The 22,799-nt window shown below is 52.9% G+C and overlaps 1 protein-coding gene across 3 annotated transcripts in view; it reads left to right on the plus strand.

Moving 5' to 3' along the window:
• The window catches only part of KIAA0930 (KIAA0930 ortholog), a 45,010-nt gene that overhangs the window by 16,923 nt on the left and 5,288 nt on the right, over positions 1 to 22,799 (plus strand). The window contains exons 1-7 of one of the 3 annotated variants that reach the window (XM_007976060.3): positions 11,209 to 11,325; positions 11,483 to 11,634; positions 17,697 to 17,816; positions 17,901 to 17,978; positions 18,311 to 18,412; positions 19,645 to 19,785; positions 20,477 to 20,671. In XM_007976060.3, the coding sequence (XP_007974251.2) occupies positions 11,322 to 11,325; positions 11,483 to 11,634; positions 17,697 to 17,816; positions 17,901 to 17,978; positions 18,311 to 18,412; positions 19,645 to 19,785; positions 20,477 to 20,671 (792 nt within the window). In that variant the 5' untranslated portion in view covers positions 11,209 to 11,321. The other 2 variants (XM_007976059.3, XM_038007323.2) reach the window with 2 other exon arrangements.

Raw genomic sequence — 22,799 nt, forward strand, 5'->3', positions numbered from 1 at the left:
ACCAAGAGGTTTGGATTTGTCTGTCACATAACCAGACCCGCTGGAGCCAGGATGGACCCTGACAATCTGGCTTCCTCACCTCCCTTCTCTTCCGCAGGCTCCAGCAAGCATCGAAGTCATCTTAAACGATTGGCTTTAATAGGAAAAACCTCTAATATTGGTCTGCTCTCCATTTTTCGCTTCATTTATCCTAGAGAATTTTCCTCTTTGGAACAGATAGAGTTGCTTCAATCTTTTTTAATTGCTGTGTAGTATTCTGTTCTGTGAATGTCTTATAGTTAGTTAATTTAGTTACTATCCCTACTGATAGGACAAGTCCAGTATTTTGCCAACAGTGCTGTAATACTTACAGAGTTTTACGTAGGTGGTAGGTAGTGAGACCACAGGGAAAAAGTCATCTTGTGAGATCGCTGGGTGAGAGGTAAAATGCGTTTGTGATTTTGATCATCTGATATTTTTGGCAGTTTACGTTCCTACTGCAGGATATAAAGTCCCTGTTTCTCCACATCCTCTTTGACCTGAAGTGTTGTCAGGTATTTTGATCTTTGCAAATCTGATAGGTGGAAAATAGAATCTTGAGGTTTTAATTTACTCTCTAATTGTGTCAAGTTGAGCGTGTTTTTGTGTTCTAAAACTACTTATATTTCCTTCTGCTTTCCTTGCCGTTTTATTTTCTTATGCATTGTATACAATTTAGTATTTGTTAAGGAAATTGCCCTCATTTAAGAGTTCCATCGGCTGGGCGCGGTGGCTCACGCCTGTAATCCCAGCACTTTGGGAGGCCAAGGCAGGTGGATCACCTGAGGTCAGGAGTTCGAGACCAGCCTCAACATGGAGAAACCCCGTCTGTACTAAAAATGCACAATTAGCCAGGTGTGGTGCTGCATGCCTGTAATTCCAGCTACTCGGGAGGCTGAGGCAGGAGAATTGCTTGAACCTGGGAGGTGGAGGTTGCGGTGAGCCGAGATCACGCCATTGCACTCCAGCCTGGGCAACAAGAGCGAAACTGCGTCTCAAAAAAAAAAAAAAAAAAAAAAAAGAGTTCCGTCTATGTTTCCAGTGTGGTATTTGTTTTTTGCTTTGTTTATGGTGGTAGTGGGGGTTGCTGGTTTTTTTCCTATAGAAATTTTTAATTTTTGGCCAAGCCCAATGGCTCATGCTTGTAATTCCAGCACTGTGGGAGGCCAAGGCGAGCTGATTGCTTGAGCTCAGGAGTTTGAGACAAGCCTGGGCAACATAGTGAGACTTCATCTCTACAAAAAATACAAAAATTAGCCGGGTGTGGTGGCGTGTGCCAATAGTCCCAGCCACTCAGGAGGCTGAGGTGGGAGGATCCCTTGAGCCTGGGGAGGTCAAGGTTGCAGTGATTGTGCCACTGCACTCCAGCCTAGGTGACAGAGTGGGACCCTGTCTCAAATAAGAGACATTTTAAGGGTTTATGTAGTTTGATCATTCTTTTCCTTAATAGCTTTTATGTTCTCCTTAGAAAGGCTTCTCCCTCTCTGAGGGAATAAAAAATCCTCTCATGGTTTTTCTTTTGTATAGTTTTACTTTTAACATTAAAAGTTTTAATCTTTTTGGAATTTATTTTGGCTTGAGCAGGGACCCAACCTTATTCTTTTTCCTCAGCATACCACTTGTACCAAGACCAACTGTGGAAGAAGAATCCGCATCCTATTGATTTGAAGTGCTGTCTTCATAAAAACTCTTGGCCAGGCGTAGTGGCTTATGCCTATAATCCCAGCCCTTTGGGAGGCTGAGGCAGGCAGATCACCTGAGGTCAGGAGTTCGAGACCAGTCTGCTCACCATGGTGATATCCTATCCCTACTAAAACAGAAAAATTAGCTGGGCATGGTTGCACATGCCTGTAATCCCAGCTACTCAGGAGGCTGAGACAGGAGAATCGCTTGAACCTGGGAGGCAAAGATTGTGAGCCAAGATTGTGCCATTGTACCCCAGCCCAGGCAACAAGAGTGAGACTCCATCTCAAAAAACAACAACAACAACAAACCCAAAAACTCAGTTATTGTGTGTTTGAGTTTTGTGTTTTTGCTTTCTCTTCTGTTCCATTGATCTGTCCAGTCATGTACTGATACCACCTTGCTTTCATTAATCATTTAATTCATTTATTCAATTAGCAAATATTCGTTATGTCCTATATGCCAGAAGCCATTCTGGAAACCGAGTGTATAGCATTGAACAAAATGATCAAAGAGTGAAAAATAATCGTATCTTCGTGGAGCTTAAGTTCTGGTAGGGCATCTGTGTGAAAACATACGTCGGCTGTGGTAGGGCCGGTGTTGGCAAACTATACCCCAAATCCGAACTGTTTCCTGTTTTTGTAAAGAAATTTTTATTGGAACATAGCCATGTCCATTTCTTTACGTATTGCCATGGCTGATTTTGTAGTTGAGACAGGACCCTGTGGTCTGCAAAGCTGAAGATATTTTCTCTCTGGACTTTCATGGAATTTGCCGACTCCTTTACTAGGGAAAGACTGAAAGTAAACAGAACAAATAGGCAAAATAAATATTCGATAGCGACAAGTGCTGTGGAGAAAAATCAAGCTGAAAGTGGGATAAGGGCATATTGGGGATGGGATTTGCAACTTTAAATCAGTTGGTTTGGGAAGGCCTCTCTGAGAAGGAGGTGATATTTCAGTGAAGAGCCTGGGGGTAGGTCAGGAAATAAGCTTGGTGGAGGAACTTGAGCCATGCAGTGATGAGAACTGATTTGTGTTCTAACAATGGGCAGGGTGGAAATGCAGAGACCAGTGAGCAGGCAGTGATGGTGATATGGGCCGGGATGGTGACGCGTAGCACAGGGTGGAAGCAGTGTTTTGTGAGAAGTGGGGGGGCTGGGGGGGCTGGGCACAGTGGCTCACACTTATAATCCCAGCACTTAGGAAGGCCTAGGTGGGAGGATCACTTGAGCCCGGGAGTTCAAGACCAGCCTGGGCAACATGGTGAAACTCTGCCTCTACAAAGAATACAAAACAGAACTGGGCGTGGTATTGCATGCCTGTAGTCCCAGCTACTTGGGAAGGTAAGGTGGGAGGATCGCTTGAGGCCGGGGGTGGAGGCTGCAGTGTGTCATGATCATAGCACTGTGCTCCAGCCTGGGCGACATAGACCCTGTCCCAAAATAAAATAATAAATATAAATCAAGAATGGGTGTTGAATTTGATTGAATGTTCTTCCAGCATCTATGGAGATAATCCTGTTATTTCTCTTTTGAGCTCTAAATATGAATATATTAATAGATTTTCTAATATTGAACTTTTTTTTTTTTTTTGAGACCGAGTCTCACTCTGTCAGCCAGACTGGAGTGGCCCGATCTCGATCACTGCAACCTTCGCCTCCTGGGTTCAAGCAATTCTCCTGCCTTAACATCCTGAGTAGCTGGGATTATAGGCACGTGCCACCACACCCGGGTAATTTTTTTGTATTTTTAGTAGAGACAGAGTTTCACTGTGTTTGCCAGGCTGGTCTTGAACTCCTGACCTCAGGTCATCTGCCCGCCTCGACATCCCAAAGTGCTGGAATTACAGATGTGAGCCACCGAGCTTGGCCTAAACCATTCTTTATTCCCAATTAAATCCTGCTTGGCTAATGGCATATATTTTTAAGAAGTTGCTGGATTCTTTTAAATGCTATATTTAAGATTTTTGTTTTGACATCCGTAAGTGAGATTAGCCTGTAATTTTCTGTGTATGTGGTCTTTGAAATCAATACTGTGCCTCCTTGTAAAAATGAGTTGGCATGTTTCTTAGGCTCTGAAGTTGGGTGAGTAGCCCTGAAGCTAGCTGTCTGTTTCCTGAAGATCTGATAGAATTGCTTTCCCAAAATCACTTCTTGGGCTGGGCGCAGTGGTTCATGCCTGTAATCCCAGCACTTTGGGAGGCCGAGGCAGGTGGATCACTTGAGCTCAGGCGCTGGAGACCAGCCTGGGCAACATGGTGAAACCTGTCTCTACCAAAAATACAAAAAGTAGCTGAGTGTGATGGTGCATGTCTATGGTTCCAACTACTTAAGGAGGCTGAAACAGGAGGATGGCTTGAGCCCGGGAAATGGAGGTTGCAGTGAGCCAAGATCATGTGACAGCACTCCAGCCTGGGTAGCATAGATTCCGTCTCAAAAAAAAAAAAAAAAAAACAAAACCTCTTGGCCTGCTGGGCTAATGTACTTTTTTTGGGAGTAGTTCTTGGACATTTTTCTTTAATACAGAACCATCATTTTTAATCGCTGTAAACTATTTTAATTAGGGCTTTACCATAACTTGCTTAACTTGTGTGGTTTAATGGTTTAATTCTTTTCTAAAAAAGGATTGGGGTGGGTTTCAAGGAGTGCCTCCTAAAGTCGAATTCGTGATTATTCCCAGGGTCTGGTTGGTGGGAAATATTCCAAGTTATCATAGTAACCAGAGTGGCAGTTGTCATTCATCGTTTCTAAGTGCGGGTTGCACTGCTGAGCGCTGTGTAGGATCTCATTTGGTCTCCATGGTAACCATAGGAGGCAGCTGTATCTGATTTTACTGATGAGGAAACGGAGGGTCGGAGAGGTTCAGTCACTTACCCACTTGGGCAGTGCATCACGAACGGGAATCAAGTCTGCTCTTGAACTCCAGTCTGACAAATTCTTCCCCCATCCTGTATAGTGATTGGATTCATGTGAAAGGCCTCAAAAGATAAACGTTTCCCTTCTTTTTCAGTGTGCATCTGAAGAACCATCTCCGTGGAAAATAATTAAATCATGTTAAATTGGCACTCGGCTGGGAAGTGGATGCCACAGCACCTGTGCATGAAGCTCTTGTCCGAAGTTCTTCCAGGCATTCTTAGGCTATCCCAGGAGCCCTGAGGGTGCTTCAGGGCTCAGAGTGGCCCCTGTGAGCCCACCCCGCTGGGGACTTAGAAGTTGGGGGAGGGGGGAGGTTTGAAAGCCTGAGTTGCTTTCCTAGCTGTTCACCAGGTGACCCCTGGGTTCCCTCAGTTTCTGCATGTGTAACACAGCTGGGAGAATCCTCGTGCAGGGCCAGGGTAAGGATAAGGATGTGGGCTTATCCAAGAGAAGGATATGGGCTCTGTTGGCAGGGGCTCGGTTTGAGTCTCAGCTCCTGAATACGCCTAATTTAGCCACTAGAGTCTCAAGTTTTGGCTGAAAATGAAAACTGAGGTTTGAAACTAAGCTGAGGTTGTCCCCACCTCATAAAGTTGCCCTGAGGATTGGAAAAGACAATGGGTGGAAGGGTTTTATAAACTGTAGGGTGGGCTGAGCGTGGTGGCTCACGCCTGTAATCCCAGCATTTTGGGAGGCTGAGGCAGGTGGATCACCTGAGGTCAGGAGTTTGAGACCAGCCTGGCCAACATGGTGAAACCCTCTCTCTACTAAAAGAAACAAAAAAATTAAATTAAATTAAAATAGAAAAAATTAGCTGGATGTGATGGCGCATGCCTGTAATCCACCTACTTGGGAGGCGGAGGTGGGAGAATCACCTGAACCTGGGAGGCCGGGGGTTGCAGTGAGCCGAGATCGTGCCATTGCACTCCAGCCTGAGCGACAAGAGCGAGACTCCATCTCAAAAATGAATGAATGAATAAATAAGTAAACTGTAGGGTGCAGGGCACATGTGAGCTGTCATCACATTCCTCGCTCCTGAAACCAGCACTGTTGAGCCGTTGGTGCTGGCATGTCACCCGTCCCGTGTCGTGCAGAACTAGGAGGAGAACTAGTGGCAACTCAGAGGTGGCGGACACTGCACTGGGGTGTGGACGGCCCAGGATTAATGCTCACTTCCCATGCACCCTGTTCCCTGCTTGTCCCTGGAGTCACTCGCCTGGAAAGGGCTCTGCCAGTTCTGGAGTTGGAAGAAAGTGACTGACTTACAGAAGCAGGTCACTCGCTTGAGGCAGGGGAGGCAGCCGGATTGCCAGAACTCCTAGCAAATATCAGTTTTCCCGGTCCAGGCCATTGCCATTATTCACGGATTCACCTACTCACTGAAATTTATTTGTGACCCCAGAATCAGTACCCATGGTACTTTCAGGTTAATGACTGACATTCATGGAGTGTCGAAAAATTCCTTACCTGACACACATTTCCAGCTGAGGTCAGACAAGGCGATGCCGCATCTTCGTATGTCAGTCCTCACACTGCAAAGTAGTGTCCTTTTTGTGTCAAATTAGTGCCATGGCTTTTGCATTTTTTGTGCTTTTTGTCAGTGATTTAAAATGGCCCTGGGCTGAAGTGCTGTCTAATCCGAGGCACGAGATGGCTGTGATGTACTTTTTGGAGAAAATACACGTGTTAGAGAAGCTTCGTTCAACATTGATTGTTGCTGGCCGTGAGTTCAATGTTAGTGAATGAACTATATATTAAATATGGTGTCTTTTTTTTTTTTTTTTTTTTTTAAACGGAGTCTCACTCTGTCTCCCGGGCTAGAGTGCAGTGGCGTGATTTTACCTCACTGCAACTTCCGCCTCCCGAGTTCAAGCGATTCTCCTGCCTTAGCCTCCCAAATAGCCAGGATTACGGCACCCGCCACCATGCCTGGCTAATTTTTGTATTTTTAGTAGAGATGGGGTTTTGTGATTTTGGCCAGGCTGGTCTTGAACTCCTGACCTCAAGTAATCTGCCCGCCTTAGCCTTCCAAAGTGCTGGGATTACAGGCATGAGCCACCGCATCTGGCCTCAAATAAGGTGTCTTGAAAGAGAAACATACATAAAGCAAGGTTATGAATTGATCAGTTGCTGAAAATGTGATCAGAGGACCCTAACCTTGTATTTCCCCTAGGAGCCAGTGGGCTGGTATTGACTAATTCAGTGTTCACCGCTGCCTCAGATGAGAATGGACAGTAATCTGGCTCCATAGGACCCGGGGAGGGAAGGCAGGCCCGCGGGCACAGAGCTGTCCGAGGTGCTACCACAGTGAGCCTGGCTCAGCTTTCGGGGGCCACATCTGCTTCCATAAGTCTCCACTGTGCTTGAGGGTGGGGAAGACCTGCAGCCCTGACTGGCAAGACAGTAGGGAGAAGGGACAGACCGAAGTCTGGAGATGAGGAGGCTCTGTGCTGGACTAGCAGCTCCCAGGGCTTGTGACCCAGGGGATTTCTTGCTCGGCAGGCCCTGGGAAAGGGTGAAGGGAGAAGGGGTTTGCTTGTGGGAGGAAGAGTCAGCAGTGACTTCATAGGCCAGCTGTACCTTGTGTGCTTATTCACAGCCATTTACTGCACTGCGAGGCCAAAGGACACTGGAAGGTTTGGGATCCACTGACGTCATCCAGGCAGGTCACACTGCTATGCTTGGTGTCAGTGTTTCTGACAGGCAGGGCAGCAGAGCAGAGGGTCTCCAGCAGCCCATGTTGCAGTAGCGGGAGCTGAGCAGCCAGCAGAGCGCTTTCACTTCCAGCCAAGTCCTCACCTTGGATTCTGGGCGGGTGGCAGGTCAGAGGCCCATCTGACAGGTGGAATCACTGAGGGTCACAGAGGTTGGTTGAATGAACTGGCCACCTGGGTAGGGAGGGGTAGCGTCAGGACCTGAGCTCACGTGTGTGTGACTGCAGCTCCTAACATTGTACTGTGCCTCTGGGAATCAGAGAGACCCCTCCAGTCCCGACCTTTCCTGGCTCTTGGATGTGGAGTGTGTCTGTGTTTGCCTCCCTTCCTCTCTCTGAAAAGAGGGAATCTCTTCTCTCTCCACTCTCCCCGCTCCCTTTCTTAATGAGTCCTATGATATTAAAAGTTGTACATTCATGGGAAAAAGTAATATAATCTTATGACTGAAAATATTAAGTCAAAACCAAAAAAAGAAAAAGGAAAACATCACTCTGTTCAATTCATCCACTCCTACCGTTCTGGTCTGTTTACCTCTAACGTTTCCATGTGATTTATGGAGTTGTCATCAGTGTGTCTACAACTGGGGGTTCTGCTTTTCCGCTAAACATCGTATTACACATATTCCCGTGCATCTGCATGTCATCTTTTTAGCCATCCTTTAAAAAGATAAGTGACGATTTGGTTGAATACATACGGCTTGCTTTACCTCGGGGCAATGTCAGAAACTGCAGGATGTTGTGTCCTTTCCTTTCGTCGTCTTCATCGTGGTTACTGCTGTTATTTTCTCTCATGAGTAACACATGAAACGCTTTTGTGCAAAAGGCCTTTAATTGTGCACTCCGCCATAAGGTAGATGCATAGGAATGAGAAAGTGCTCATTAGCTTCTCACGTTTTGTTCTCTAGCATATCGGAGAGTTCCAGTTCAGTGCACCCTTGCCAGCATCAGCTACAACTTAACAATTTGATTGGCGTATAATTTATGTAAAATAAACTGCATATATGTAGACCGAACAGTTTGATAAGTTTTTACGTTTTTTAAATTAATTAAATTTTTGAGACAGGGTCTCGCTCTGTCACCCAGGCTGGAGTGCAGTGGCGCCATCTCGACTCACTGCAGCCTCCGCCTCCCGGGTTCAAGTGATTCTCGTGCCTCAGCCTCCTGAGTATCTGGGACTACAAGTGAGCACCACCACACCCGCCTAAGTTTTGTATTTTTAGTAGAGATGGGGGTTCACCATGTTGCTCAGGCTGGTCTTGAACTCCTGACCTCAAGTGATCCGCCCACCACGGCCTCCCAAAGTGCTGGGATTACAGGTGTGAGCCACCGTGCCTGGCCTAAATTTTATGTTTTAATACGCTTTTAGAGACAGAGTCTTATTCTGTCCCCCAGGCAGAAGTGCAGTGGTTCGATCATAGCTCACTGCAGCCTCGAACTCCTGGGCTCAGGGGATCCTCCCACCTCAGCCTCTGTAGTAGCTGGGACCACAGCCACATGCCATCATGCCCAGCTAATTTTTATTTTTTTGTAGAGACAGGGTCTCACTACGTTGCCCAGTCTGACCTTGAACTCCTGGCCTAAAGCAGTCCTTCCGCCTTGGCCTCTCAAAGTGCTGGAATTACAGGTGTGAGCTACCTCACCCGGCCAAGTGTGATGAGTTTTGATGGCCATACACACCTGTGAAACCAATGCCGCAATCAAGACGCAGAACCTTTCAGGGTGGCCACCCATCTGCTTTAAGTCACTCCAGTTCTGCCTTTTCCGAAACATCACGTGAATGGGATCATACAGTAAATAGCTTTTTGCGCCTGATTTCTTTTGCTCTGCAGAACAAGTTTGAGGTTTATCTGCGGTGTGGTGTGGATCACTAGTTTGTTTTTATTGTGACACGTGTGTATTCGCCTGGTCTCCAGTTTGGGGCCGTTATGAACAAAGATGCCGTGAACATTTGTGTGCCAGTCTTGGTGGACATGTGCTTCATTTCTGTTGGGCAGGTGCCTAGGTGTGGCTAGTGACTGGTTTTGTAAGTATATGTTTAACTGTGAGAATCTGGCAGTTTTCCTAAGGGCTGCTGTTTTTGGTTTGATTTTTTTGTTGTTGTTGTTGTTTGTTTGTTTGAGACAGAGTCTCGCTTTGTTGACTAGGCTGGAGGTGCAGTGATGCAGACTCGGTTCACTGCAACCTCTGCCTCCCAGGTTCAAGCAATTCTCCTGCCTCAGCCTTTAGAGTAGCTGGGACTATAGGCGTCCATCACCACACCTGGCTTATTTATTGGTTTGTTTGTTTATTTTTTCTGAGATGGAGTCTTGCTCTGTCACCCAAGCTGGAGTGCAATGGCGTGATCTTGGTTCACTGCAACCTCTTGCCTCCGGGTTCAAGTGATCCTCCAGCCTCAGCCTCTTGAGTAGCTGGGATTACAGGCACCCGCCACCATGCCCAGCTGATTTTTGTATTTTTAGTAAAGACGGGGTTTCACCATGTTGGCCAGGCTGGTCTTGAACTCCTGACCTCAGGTGATCCGCGCCCCACTGCACCCCCCAAGCCTCCCAAAGTACTGGGATGACAGGCGTGAGCCTTAAAGACCAAATTTATTCTCTTATTCTGTTGGGCTCTAAGAGGGAACCAAAAGTGAAACAATATTAGGAGGTAACAAAGAATTGAATTTTATCCAGGAATAATCATAGCGCTTTGCTTAATTTTGCAAGGGTCTGTAGTAGGGTGACTTGGGCATTGCCTGTTGCAAAAACGCGGCAGGAATTTCAAAGCGACTCTGCAGACAGCATGCATGTGTGGTTCCCCAGGTCCTGTGAGCCTGGGAGGTCTTGCCAGTCCTGTGGGCTCTCCTGACCCTCACCCCTGGAGGCTGACAAGGCTTGGCTGACCCAGACCCTCACCAATGAAGCCTCCTTCTCTTTTCCTCCTTCTCACTGCCCTAGAGCCCAGGAGCCAGGCAGGGCATGGGAGTGGGTGGCTAACACACGGTTGGGCTGAGGGCTGGGGGCCGGGGCTGGCTTCGAGTCCTGGTTCTTTGGTTAGTGGTGTGGCTGACGTCAGCCAAGCCTGGGTGTTCTGCATTTGACTCGGCTCATGGCCGAGTCCTGGTTGGCCCACTGGTCTGTCTGTGAGGGCGAGAGAGGGTCCCAGTACCACTGGCCCTCAGGTTCCCCATCTCCAAGTGTCAGGATTTGTTCCTTCCAGCTGGTACTAGTGCGGTCTAGTACCAGCACTAGATCGCACCGCTCAGTGAGGAAGACACACAACAAAAGCAGCCCTAGTTTAATCTACTAGGTTGATAAGAGGGAGCTTGGCAGCATATTTTGAAGTGTTGAATCCATCTAGAGAGGGGACAAACCCACCTATGTGGATCCTACTGTGTGCCCGTGGTCTTGGTTTGTCTGCAAGTGCCCCGAGGCACCTGTGGCTCAGAGCCCCCGCCCGTTGTCCCATCACCAGCAGCTGCGCTGGAACGGAAACCCAGATCTTCCCTACCAAAGCTGGTGGGCTTTTTCTCTTTTGCAAGAAAATATTACAAATATATATCATAAAGAAATACCATTTGTAATACAAGGAGACGTCCCCGTGAGGATCAGATGAGCACGAAGCTGGCGAGCGTTCAGGGCCAGCAGTGCAGACGCGGGGCAGGGGTGGGGCAGGTGCCGTCTCCCCGCAGTTCAGCCTGCAGCCTCGGAGGCGGCTGTCCCTTTAAGTCGGGTTCCCGTTGGGATTGCCGCAGCCATCGCAGCCATCGGGGAGTGGGTGGGGGTGAGAGATGTTGGTGAGAGCCCTGCCTCTCCAAAGGCCCCCCCCAGCCAAGCCTTCCCGGCTTCCAGCCTAGACAGCAGCCAGCCAGTGGCGTTCCTGGCTCCTCGGGATTTTCCTTTTCCACCGAAGCTGCTGATTCATCCCCAGGCTGGAGTCGGGCTCTCAGGCTGCTGCTGGGCGGAGGAACTGGGCCTCCCAGGGGGTGTCCTCCAGCGTCTCTGGATGCTCCATGGGTGGGGGTCGGGAGTGGTGAGGGAGGGGCAGCGCATCTCAGAGCCCTGGCAAATTTCTGGCCAGAAATGTGGGGGTATGGGCACACCTTGGCCAAGGCCATGCTGCAAGGGCCAGGGTGGCCATCCTTCCTCACTCCTGTCCGGCCTCCCTCTGCAGGGTGCTTCAAGGATGACCGCATTGTCTTCTGGACTTGGATGTTCTCCACCTACTTCATGGAGAAATGGGCTCCCCGGCAGGACGACATGCTTTTCTATGTGCGCCGGAAGCTGGCGTACTCTGGCAGCGAAAGCAGTGCAGACGGGAGGAAGGTGAGTGGCCCCTGGCCCCTGCCCCCGCATCTGTGCCCCAAGCATCCCTGTGGTGTCTGCTCTCAGCATGCATGTGGGCTTCATCAGTGCTCACGCATATCAAAGAGGGTGAGTGATACTTATTGAGCACCTACTGTGTTCCAGGGACTGTGTGGACAGTCTCATGTGCAAATCTGGATGTGCTGGGTGTCTGTGCACATTCTCATTCATCTTCACTGTGACCCTGAAAGGCAGTGATTGCTGTCACCACCGTAGCTTTGAGGAAACAGGTTCAGACACAGCTGACTCAGCTGGCCTCTTATAATTAGTTAGTAGGTGGTAGAGCAAAGGTCAGACTCCAGAGCCCAGAGCCCTCCCTCGGCCATGGCAGGGTGACGTGGCTCAGTGGTGGTGATGATGACGGTGCCTTCCACTTATTGAGCCTTTGCCATCATCTGGACACAGTGCTGAGCTCTCTTCTTCTCAGCCTCATTGTGAAGTCCCAACAGCTCGACAGGGTGGGTGTTCTTATCCCTGTCACAGATGAGGAAACGGAGGGCTCGGAGACGAAGTGATTCGCCTAACATATTTCATCCACTAAATCTAAGTGTGGGAGGAGCTAATGAAATACATTTTGCATGCTTCCTTCTCTGTTTCCACAGGCTGTTGCGGTTTGTAAAATGTTTAAACAACCCCATATGCCAGACATGGACATGCTTTTGTTTTCCTTTAAAAACAAGGAATGAGAGGGCCGTGGAGCCAGGTCTGGAACCTGCAGCCTGCCTGGCTCTGTGACTCTGGGGCCATGTTTGCGGGCAGAGGCTAATGCAGGGATTACTTGGAGCCTGGCCTTGCCTTGGGCCCATTTTCTGAGCCTGAACACATGCGGGATGGATTTTCTGCAAGTGGGCAGGCCTGGGTGCCTGCATGCTGGCCCTGAGCCCTGAGCTAGCCCCACATTGGAGGGACCAGCAAGAGACTATGAGCAACTGGCCAGAGAGGTGGGGGAAGAGCCAGGAGAGGGGAGGGCAGCCCAAGAGGGGAGGTCTGGAGAAGTGGGGGCAGCCCAGGAGGGGAGGTCTGGAGAAGTGGGGGCAGCCTAGGAGGGGAAGTCTGGAGAAGTGAGGGCAGCCCAGGAGGGGAGGTCTGGAGAAGTGGGGGCAGCCAGTGGGGTGCAGTGTCTGAAGGGCCCATTGGATTTGGTACCAGGGAGGGGTGGCGGCCTTAGCACAGCAGTTTCAGTGGCAGGTGGGCAGGGACTGGAGCCACTCAGTCAGGCAGGGGATGCTTTCTGGGAGGGATGAAGAGACCTGACTGGTGATGGGATCCCTGAGTAAGAACCTTCTGGAGCTGACTCAAGGCCCCTCAGAACCTGCTGCCACACCCACCCTGTCTGGGTGTGCAGTTGAGAGACCAGCTTTCAAGGTCAGTCTTGCTTCCCCTGGTTTACCATATGACGTTGCCAGGTCATCTCCTCTCTGGGGTAAAGGGGGATCAGGGCAGGTGCCCTGAAAGGTGAGGGCCCTCCCATTGTGGATACCTGGGAGGCTGGGATGTTTGGGGTTGGCGTGACCACATGAGTGCCCTTGGCAAGGGAGGTGGCTGGTGCCTTGGGATCCTCACTGCCCGTGACCCTCATGGCAGGCACAGGCTCCTCTAATCTCAGCACAGCTCTGGGGGGAGGCACTCCTCTCACCCATGGGAGCTGGAACTCGGAGGCTCAGGCCCTCTGTCGTCCCAGGGCTGTGGACCCTGCCCCTGTCTCCGTCCACTCCGGCCTCTCAGCTTCTGCTGGAGTTCAGGTTGCAGAGAACCTTTCCCCCACCCTCAGATGTTGGTCTTTTCCCCAAGACAGAGTCTGCTGCAAGCAGGGGCTCTAACGAGGACTTGGCGCATTTGAGATACTCAGCTGTAGTTTGAATTTTGGTTCCAGAGAGGTCACGACTCTGGTCAAGAGGGCAGACAGGGAGGTGGGAGGATGGGTCGTGTGCACCCTGGATAGGCCGGGGTAGGGGGAGGAGAAAGGAACATCAGATGAGGGGTCCATCTTGGGTGGAGGAGAAGTTAAAGGTGAGAGCCCTCCACTGAGCACAGCCCTGGATCCAAGCCTGAGGAATTTGGAGCAGAGGGGATGGGGCCACATCCAACCTCTGCTGAAATTTGGGGGTGTCGAGGTCAGGGAAGCCTGAGTCCCACGGGAGCAGGTGGCAGTCCAGCTATTCACATGCTAGAATGTTCCATTGTAACACCCACTGTGAACCATGTGCAGATGCCCCCCCCACACTCAGTGCTGGGAGCACAGAAATGACTCATATCTGGCCTCAGTCTGTTGGGACAGACAGACAGTGTAGCCAGTGGTACGGAGCCATCAGTGCTGTGATGGTGGGAAGAGGAGCGGGGCGCTGGGGAGAGTGCAGAAGGTGACATCTGGTGCGCAGATTGTAGGACAGAGAGAGCGGGCAGCAGTGGCTGACATGCCCCGTGGAGGGACCAGCGAGTGCAGAGCGCGAGGGTGTGTGATGGGTGCCACATGGGACCTGCCAGACTGGGCCGATGGAGATTGTGGGGCCTGGTCGGGGGTGGAGTCCTGGGGCTGCCCCAACTTGGCATTTTTCCCAGCTTGCCGGGCTGCAGTTCTGAGGGTGGCCTGCAGGGGGCGGGCTGGAGGCGCTGATGGGGAGACGGGGAGACCCTCCTGGCAAAAGCCCTGAGCCCTGGGTGGAGGTGGGGGCCCCGCAGAGGCGCCTGCGCACTGCAAGTCCTCTGCGGCAGCCTGGCTGCTTCCCGCCCCCTCCCCATGCCCGTCCCGCTGGTTCCCGGTCGCCATAGCAACCAGCCGGGCCTCCTGCACCTAGCAGGGGAGGGTGGATTGGCAGGAGCTGCAGTATCAGGGGGACAGAATGCCAGGAACCCCGCAGTGCTCCAGGGCACGAGGGATATCCCCAGTCCAGCCTTTCCTAGGGAGGAATGTCCTGGATTTCCTGCCCTCTGTTTGCTCCAGCCCTGAACAAAACGCTCTATGTTCCTGGGCAGCCCATTGTGCCTTTGGCAGGAGGGGGACATAACTGTGTGCTGCTGGCTCTGCGCTGGTGGCCCGAGCCCTGTGTCATGGTCCCAGGACACCTCAGGACCCTAAGATGCAGATCATCTTCACACCCATTCAGAAAACCAAAGCTCAGAGACAGGGAGGAAGCTCCCCGGGGTCACACAGCTTGCCAGCAGCGAAGCCCTGACCCCAGTCTCACCTCTTCCTTTTTGGTAGATTGTTTTCAATATAACATCTATACGGAAAAACAAAGATGTGTACATAGCTTGATTTTTTAGACTGAACACCTGGTTTCACCAGCCCCCAGATACAGAGTGTGACCAGAACACCAAGGCCCCTTCACCCCACCCCAGGGCTCACCCTCCTGTGGAGTCAGTGGGTTCTGTGTTCTCACAGCCCCTGTGTGTGGAGTTGGGCGGGTTCTGTGTTCTCATAGCTCATGTGTGTGGAGTCGGACGGGTTCTGTGTCTTCTCACAGCTCGTGTGTGGAGTCGGGCGGGTTCTGTGTCTTCTCATAGCTCATGTGTGTGGAGTCGGGCGGGTTCTGTCTGTTCTCACAGCTCATGTGTGTGGAGTCGGGCGGGTTCTGTGTCTTCTCATAGCTCATGTGTGGAGTTGGGCGGGTTCTGCCTGTTCTCATAGCTCATGTTTGTGGCCTCGGTGGGTTCTGCCTGTTCTCACAGCTCGTACATTGGAACTGGGCAGTATATTTTGTTTCAGGCTTCCTTCTTTCTGTGTCATGTTTGTGAGGCATGCCTGTTGACACAGGTGGTTGTCATCTGTCTGGTCTCACTGCAGTGTAATGCCTGTGGAGTGTACCGTGGTGGCCTGGCCACCCTCCTGTCAGTGGGTACCAGGCAGCTCCCAGTGTTCTCTTGGCTTTGGTGTGCACATGGGCACCTTTCTGATGGGGAACCTGCTCTTTTGCCTGCCTGTGCTGTGGGCTGCCCTGAACAGCTGTGCCCACAGTCGTGCCCACGAGCCTTTCATTCACTGAGTCCATAGTGCTTTGCTGAGCAAAATCAAATGAACAGGTCAATGAAGCGAGACCAGGAGGAGCAGCAGAGTCTTGTGAGCCCTGGGACTCTCAGCTCGGGGGCTCGGAGTGACTGCAGAACCACACAGGCGGTGGAAGTGGGAGGCCCCCCGACCCGGGGACATCTCTTTCTCACTCCTAGGCAAGGTTGGCCTCCTGCATCTCTTTCCATAGATCCCAGCTCTGCCCCGGGGGGCGCAGGCCTGTGCACCCGCAAGGGAGCCCAACAATACCCAGCCCCTCAGAGCCCGAGTCTGTGAGAGCGCCCAGGACCAGGACCAGAGGCCCCCAGTCAGCACAGCCGCATCAAAATTGAAAGCCAGGCCGGGCGTGGTGGCTCACGCTTGTAATCCCTGCACTTTGGGAGGCTGAGGCGGGTAGATCACTTGAGGTCAGGAGTTTGAGATCAGCCTGGCCACCATGGTGAAACCCCGTCTCTACTAAAAATACACACAAAAAAATTAGCCAGGTGTGGTGGCAGACGCCTGTAATCTCAGGTACTTGGTAGGCTGAGGCAGGAGAATCACATGAACCCAGGAGGTAGAGGTTGCAGTGAGCTGAGATCGTGCCACTGTACTCCAGCCTGGGTGACAGAGTGAGACTCCATCTCAAAAAAATAAAAGAGGCCGGGTGTGGTGGCTCACACCTGTAATCCCAGCACTTTGGGAGGCCGAGGCGGGCAGATCACAAGGTCAGGAGATCAAGACCATCCTGGCTAACATAGTGAAACCCCATCTCTACTAAAAATACAAAAAAAAAATTAGCCGGGTGTGGTGGCTGGCACCTGTAGTCCCAGCTACTCGGGAGGCTGAGGCAGGGGAATGGCATGAAACCGGGAGGTGGAGCTTGCAGTGAGCGGAGATTGCGCCACTGCACTCCAGCCTGGACCACAGAGCAAGACTCTGTCTCAAAAAAAAAAAAAAAAGTAATTGAGGCCGGGCACAGTGGCTCATGCTTGTAATCCCAGCACTTTGGGAGGCCGAGGTGGGCAGATCACCTGAGGTCAGGAGTTCGAGACCAGCCTGACCAACATGGTGAAACCCCGTCTCTACTAAAAATACAAAAATTAGACAGGTGGGTGGCGCGTGCCTGTAGTCCCAGCTACTCAGGAGGCTGAGGCAGGAGAATCACTTGAATCCAGGAGGTGGTGAGCCAAGATCATGCTGCACTCTAGCCTGGGTGACAGAGTGAGATTCCGTCTCAAAAAAAGAAAAAAAGAAATTGAAAGCCAGTCTCCTAGGAGAGGTGTAGACATGCTGTGCTTTCTCTCTGATTTGTATTTATTATTTGATCTTCAGTAAACTTGACTCTGATCTGTTAAAATTGGGCTAATAAGGGTTGCTGTGAAAGGATTAATAATTTGTGAAATGTGTAGCCCAGATCCCGCCATCCACTAAGAGCTCAATAGGGGTCACTATTATCATTGGTGCCACTTAGCAAATATTAGCTCTTCAAATCATGTGACAACTTTGAGGGGAAGATGCCCTTAGTCCATTGTACAGATGAAGAAACTGAGGCTCAGCAAGGAGAATGGATGGCCCCCGTGTCCCATCTCCCATCACTAGAGAACTGGGGAAAAAGAATTGGAGTTCTGGCTGGGCACGGTGGCTCACACCTGTAATCCCAGCACTTTGGGAGGTCAAGGCAGGAGGCTCACCTGAGCCCTGGGGTTCAAGACCAGCCTGGACAACATGGCGAAATTCCATGTCTACAAAAAAATCTTAAAAATTAGCCGGGTGTGGTAGCATGTGCCTGTGGTCCCCGCTGCTTGGGAGGCTGAGGTGAGAGGATCATTTGAGCCCAAGAGGTTGAGGCTACAGTGAGCTGTGATTGCACCTCCAGCCTGGGCAACAGTGTGAGACCCTGTCACAAAAAATAATGACAAAAAAGAATTGGAGTCCTCGTCCGTCGTAATACCTGTCCAGCATAGTAGTCAGGGTGAAGAAGAGCGCCTGGACCACAGTGGGCCCTGGACGCTCACTTCTGCTCTGGGCCTTGCAGGCGACTGAGCCCGAGGTGGAGGTGGAGGTGTACCGGCGGGACTCCAAGAAGCTGCCAGGCTTGGGAGACCCTGACATCGACTGGGAGGAGAGTGTCTGCCTGAATCTCATCCTGCAGAAGGTATGGGGTGGATGGGTGGGGCTGCGGATTGGCCCCGAGGGGTGGCTGACCCCTCCCTGCACGCTGAACCGCACTCTTTTCCAGCTGGACTACATGGTGACCTGTGCGGTGTGCACACGTGCCGACGGCGGGGACATTCACATCCATAAGAAGAAATCTCAGGTGAGCCCTGGCGCGGGAGTCCCCGCCTCCCAACTGCCAGTTCAGCCGCGGCGTGGCAGACCTCTGGCTGCCTGGCATTTGAGAGAGACAAGTCTTCCCACTTACTTCTCTGCCCCCGAGGTGAGGGGTCTGACTCCAGAAATACGCTGAGCTCCTGGGATCCTGTATCCCATTCGAGGAGCACAGAACCAGCTCATCCCCCACATCTCCCGGGAGGTCTGTGGCTTTGGACCGGCTCTAGGCCGGGTGGCCTCCCTATACTGACTTGGACTGACTCTGGGCCTGTGTGCGGGGCGGGGCCTCACTTGTCCTTCACATCTGCTTTCTTCCAGCAAGTGTTCGCGTCCCCGAGTAAACACCCCATGGACAGCAAAGGGGAAGAGTCCAAGATCAGCTACCCCAACATCTTCTTCATGATTGACAGCTTCGAGGAGGTGAGCTCCACGCAGGGCCCCTCTCCTTAGCTTCCCCTTCTCGGGAGATGGGTGTCAGGTGCTTCTCCCCCCGGCCTTAGCCTTGCAGAAAGGCGTGGGTGGCTTGGAGCCGGGAAGAGTCCAACTGAGGCAGACGTGGCTCGCCCTCTTCCCGGTGTTTGCTTGTGGGCAGGTGAATTCCCCTGGCGCAGCCTCCATTTCCTCCTCTGTAAAATCAGCGTCATGATCATCTGTCCTACTTACTGTCAGGGCTGAAGACCAAGAGGCTCCTGAGTGGGAGGATGCCTCATAAACTCTCGAAAGCAGCGCTGCCCGGGCAGGAGGAGCCATTATTAATGCCAGTAAACTATAAAGAAGCACCTCCACGCCTGCACTGGCTTGGAATCCTAGGATGTCAAAGAGGGATGGGTTTCCGGAGTTATCTGGGCCAAGCCTTTGTTTTAAGGTTTGGGAAACGGGCCTGGGCAGAATGAGACTCACTGAGAAACACAGGGCGCTGGGAGGGTGGGGAGGGAGCTGGTCGCGGCTCACTCCCTGCTCTGCCCACTCGTGTCTCTCCTCTGTTGAGGCCCTGGTTGGGGTCCTTGTGTGCATCCGAGGCCCTTAGGGTCCTGAGGACTGAGAAGGAAGGCATGCGCGTCCGCAGGAAGATCCCAGCCTCAGGGAGGTCGTGTCCCCTCCCCAGGCACACGCAGTTCCTGTGTGGCAGAGCTGAGATTTGCATCTAAGTCTTTGTGTCCTCGGAGCCCAGTCTGTGCGCCAGGCCCTGGGAGTAATGACTCGTTAAGGCGGCGGGATGGGGCCTGTGGTACCTTAGTCTGGTGCTGTCACCCCAGGTGGGCAGTCACCCTGCCACCACCACTGAGCCTTTGGCTACACAGGAGCCTCAAAGATGTAGCAGGCAGGGCTGGGCACCCCAGGCGGTGTGGAGGGGCCCAGACAGTGGCCGACAGTCCTGGTGAACCGTCATGAGGGCGTGCGTCTTCCGCCAGTCCCAGAGTCTCCGTAAGGGTCCCTGTCCTCCCCTGCTGCTCAGCCCCTGCCCCAGTGTGAGGCTGTTCCTGTCCCATGGGCCTTGGAGGGCATGAGGCCACAGGAGTGTGTGACAGAGAGCTAGCTGTCCCCTGCAAAATGGGGTTTTCCGAGCAGCCCTCCCTGCCAGTTGGGCCAGGCTGTGGTGTGGGCGGTAGGAGCCGATGGTCAAGTCCCTGTCTCTTTGTGCCCTGCCCCAGGTGTTCAGCGACATGACTGTGGGAGAAGGAGAGATGGTCTGTGTGGAGCTGGTGGCCAGTGACAAAACCAACACGTTCCAGGGGGTCATCTTTCAGGGCTCCATCCGCTATGAGGCGCTCAAGAAGGTGTATGACAACCGGGTGAGTGTGGGGCGTCCTCACAGGTGCTACCAGGCCTGGGGTCGGTGGCTCCACAGCCCACCTCGGTCCACACCACGAGGCCTCCCAGCCTGCTTCTGAGTGGTAGTGGCCATCAGGGGCACCCACAGACCATTGGGGTTCCTTCTAGGCGCTCCCTGGGCCTCTTCACATCATTCTTCATGGTCAGCCTCAGCCCACACGGGCCGCTTGCATTCATGTGAAATGTGAGCGGGGACTTCCTCCTCAGTCTCTAGTTCCCTGGGAAGTGATGGCTGATAGTGTCACTCGCTTCCTGCGACTGGCCCTGGAAGCGTTCCGAGTCGCCCCCAACTAAGCAAACAGATGTGGGCAGGCTGCTGTCCCCAGCAGGCACCATCTACAGCCAGCCTCACTGCCAGCCTGGCGCCCTGTCCTCAGCCTGGCGCCCTGTCCTCAGCCTGGCGCCCTGTCCTCAGCCTGGTGCCCTGTCCTCAGCTTGGCGTGTGGTTCATGGGGTGGTGGGAGGGGCACCAGGAGGGGCACCAGGCAGGGATGTGGTTCCATTCCAGCTGCCCCGCCTGCCGGCTCAGACCCTCCCTCCCGGGCAGCCCCCACTCCTTGAGGGATGGTCACCTGGCTGTTCATGTCTCGGGGAGGGGCCTCATGGAGCCATCGCCACCTCCCTGACTCAGGCTGCCCCGCCGGCCCCCAGGTGAGTGTGGCCGCCCGCATGGCACAGAAGATGTCGTTTGGCTTCTACAAGTACAACAACATGGAGTTTGTGCGCATGAAGGGCCCCCAGGGCAAGGGCCACGCCGAGATGGCGGTCAGCCGAGTGTCCACAGGTGACACGTCCCCCTGTGGGACTGAAGAGGACTCCAGCCCAGCTTCGCCCATGCACGAGCGGGTAAGGGCTGCATGGCTGGGGGCTGGGGCTCCCGTCCCTCGGGTTCACTTTCCACTGCCTTCCCCCGTGCTCACGGCCCCTCGGGGACAAAGGTGTCATCATCCCCACCCACCAGTGTGCAGGCCGAGGTGCCGAGCGTGCAGAGGCTGGACCACCCAGCCCTTCTCTTTGCTCAGCGGTTTGTAGGAGGCGCTGCTGCGGGGGAAGGCGTTCCTGCCTTGCAGACCTGGAGGGCTGTGCCTGGCCAAGGTCACACCACAGGCTGGTGCTGGGCCAGGGCTCTTTCTGCCTCCCTGAGATGCCGCAAAGCCAGGCTGAGTCCACAGGGCCAGTAGGCAGAAGAGACTGGCTGGGGACTCGCGCCCGGCCCTGGCGCCTGCCTGGGTGGACCTGCTGGGTGAGCGTGGGCACATGGCCAGCCTTCCCTGGTGAGTCAGATGGGAATGATGGTGGCCGAGGGCCAGCCAGAGCATGCAGAGGCCTAGACCACCGAGCTCTGCCCCGAGGTTTGTACGAAGCACTGCTGCAGGAGAGGCATTCCTGCCTCGCACACCTGGAAACCAGACTTGCCAGCTCGCCCCAGGTCACAAGCTGTCTTGGGATAGCACTGGGCTTGGGCCCCTGCTCTGTCTCGAGGCCATCCTCCTTCCCCAGGGCAGGAGGCTGAGGTCAGCAGTGGCTTTGCTCCCAGCAGCCTGTGGTGGGGCACAGACAGGAGAAGGCCTCCAGCCCCACTGGCTGCTTTGCTCTGCCTGGTTCTTGCAGAGGGGCTGCCCAGAGCTGTAGGTCTTGGAAGAGGACAGGTGTGCTGGGCGGGGGGTGCCCGTGGCACAGGTCCGGAGCAGTCCTGCCCAGCCGTTGTCCAGGAGAGATGCCGCCCACAGCTGGGATCCTGCTCTGCTGCTCTCACAACCTTGGGTGTGTCTCTTCCTCTCCAAGCCTCAGTTTTCTCATCTAGAAACAGGGCACGAGGATCCCTGCCCCTTCAGTATTTGGGAGGCTCTGAGAAGTCTGGGGCTTGGCCCTCAGGAGGATTCCCAGGTGGCAGCCGCTATAGTTGCCGTTGACCTACTTGGAAAGCAGACGCATGGGAATGTAAACAATGCTTTACTGCAGACATGCCTGAGATGAGGGAGTGTGTGTTTGTTATACTTTTAATTCGAGAAAGACCTTAACCATACTTATCTCCAGGCGGTCAGATGTTGGTTTTCTTTCTCTTCTGTATACCTTTTTTTTTGTTGGGGTGGGGGGAGTATCTTCTGTAATGAATGTGTTTTACAATCCAAAGACGGCAAGGGCTATGTTTTGCAAAGATGGGTGAGAACTGCGGGAAGGGGCCTCTCTTGTCTTTAGAATAAGGTGGTTTATATTTCTGAGTTCATTTCTGAGATAAAGGGCCTGGTTCTTCTTCCTGGTCCTTAATTTTCCCCTGGGACTCTGACAAAACGTGTGTGTGAAAGTCCTTATGAAGATGTGGCCCGAGCTCTGGGCTGGACAAACCCGGGTGCCGTCTCCAGCCACAGCGTGAGGGCTGAGTGACCATAGGTCACTAGACCTGCCTGAGCCTTGGTTTTCCCATCTGTCCAGTGGGAGTGGTTGTGAGGGGTGTGAAAGTCCCTGGTGCCTTAGCAACTGGGCAGCCGTGGGGTTCAGGGGGAGGGACGTGCTAGGGTCACACAGGGTCAGCAGCAGGGCTGGCCCCTGGGGACTGCCACCTGTGCGCCTGCTATTACCTGTCTCCTTCTCCCTCGGGGTCGTCTGGAGCCAGTGCGTGACACATGCCGACTCTGTGTATTGTGGTTGGTGCTGTTTGTTTCTTTTATCTTTTGAAAACCTTCCCCGGCTTGTGGGAACACCGTCTGGAGCCCAGCAGCTGCCAGGACTTTGGTGGATGTCGGAGCCTTGACGAGGAGGCTGACGGGGCTCCCGAAGTCTCGGTCCCAGCTCATCCTGCTCCTCAGATTCTTGTTGGCATGGGGAGGAGGGAGGAGATGGGCCAAGTTCCCTCTGGCTGGAACGCCCTTCCCCCCCTTCTTCACCTGGCGAACTCCTACTCGTCCTTCAAGACCCAGCTCCAGCGGCATCTCCTCCAGGAAGCCTTCCCTGATTTCCCAGGCTGTGGATCCTT

The sequence above is a fragment of the Chlorocebus sabaeus genome, chromosome 19, assembly GCF_047675955.1.
Source record: "Chlorocebus sabaeus isolate Y175 chromosome 19, mChlSab1.0.hap1, whole genome shotgun sequence".
Classification (NCBI taxonomy): domain Eukaryota; kingdom Metazoa; phylum Chordata; class Mammalia; order Primates; family Cercopithecidae; genus Chlorocebus; species Chlorocebus sabaeus.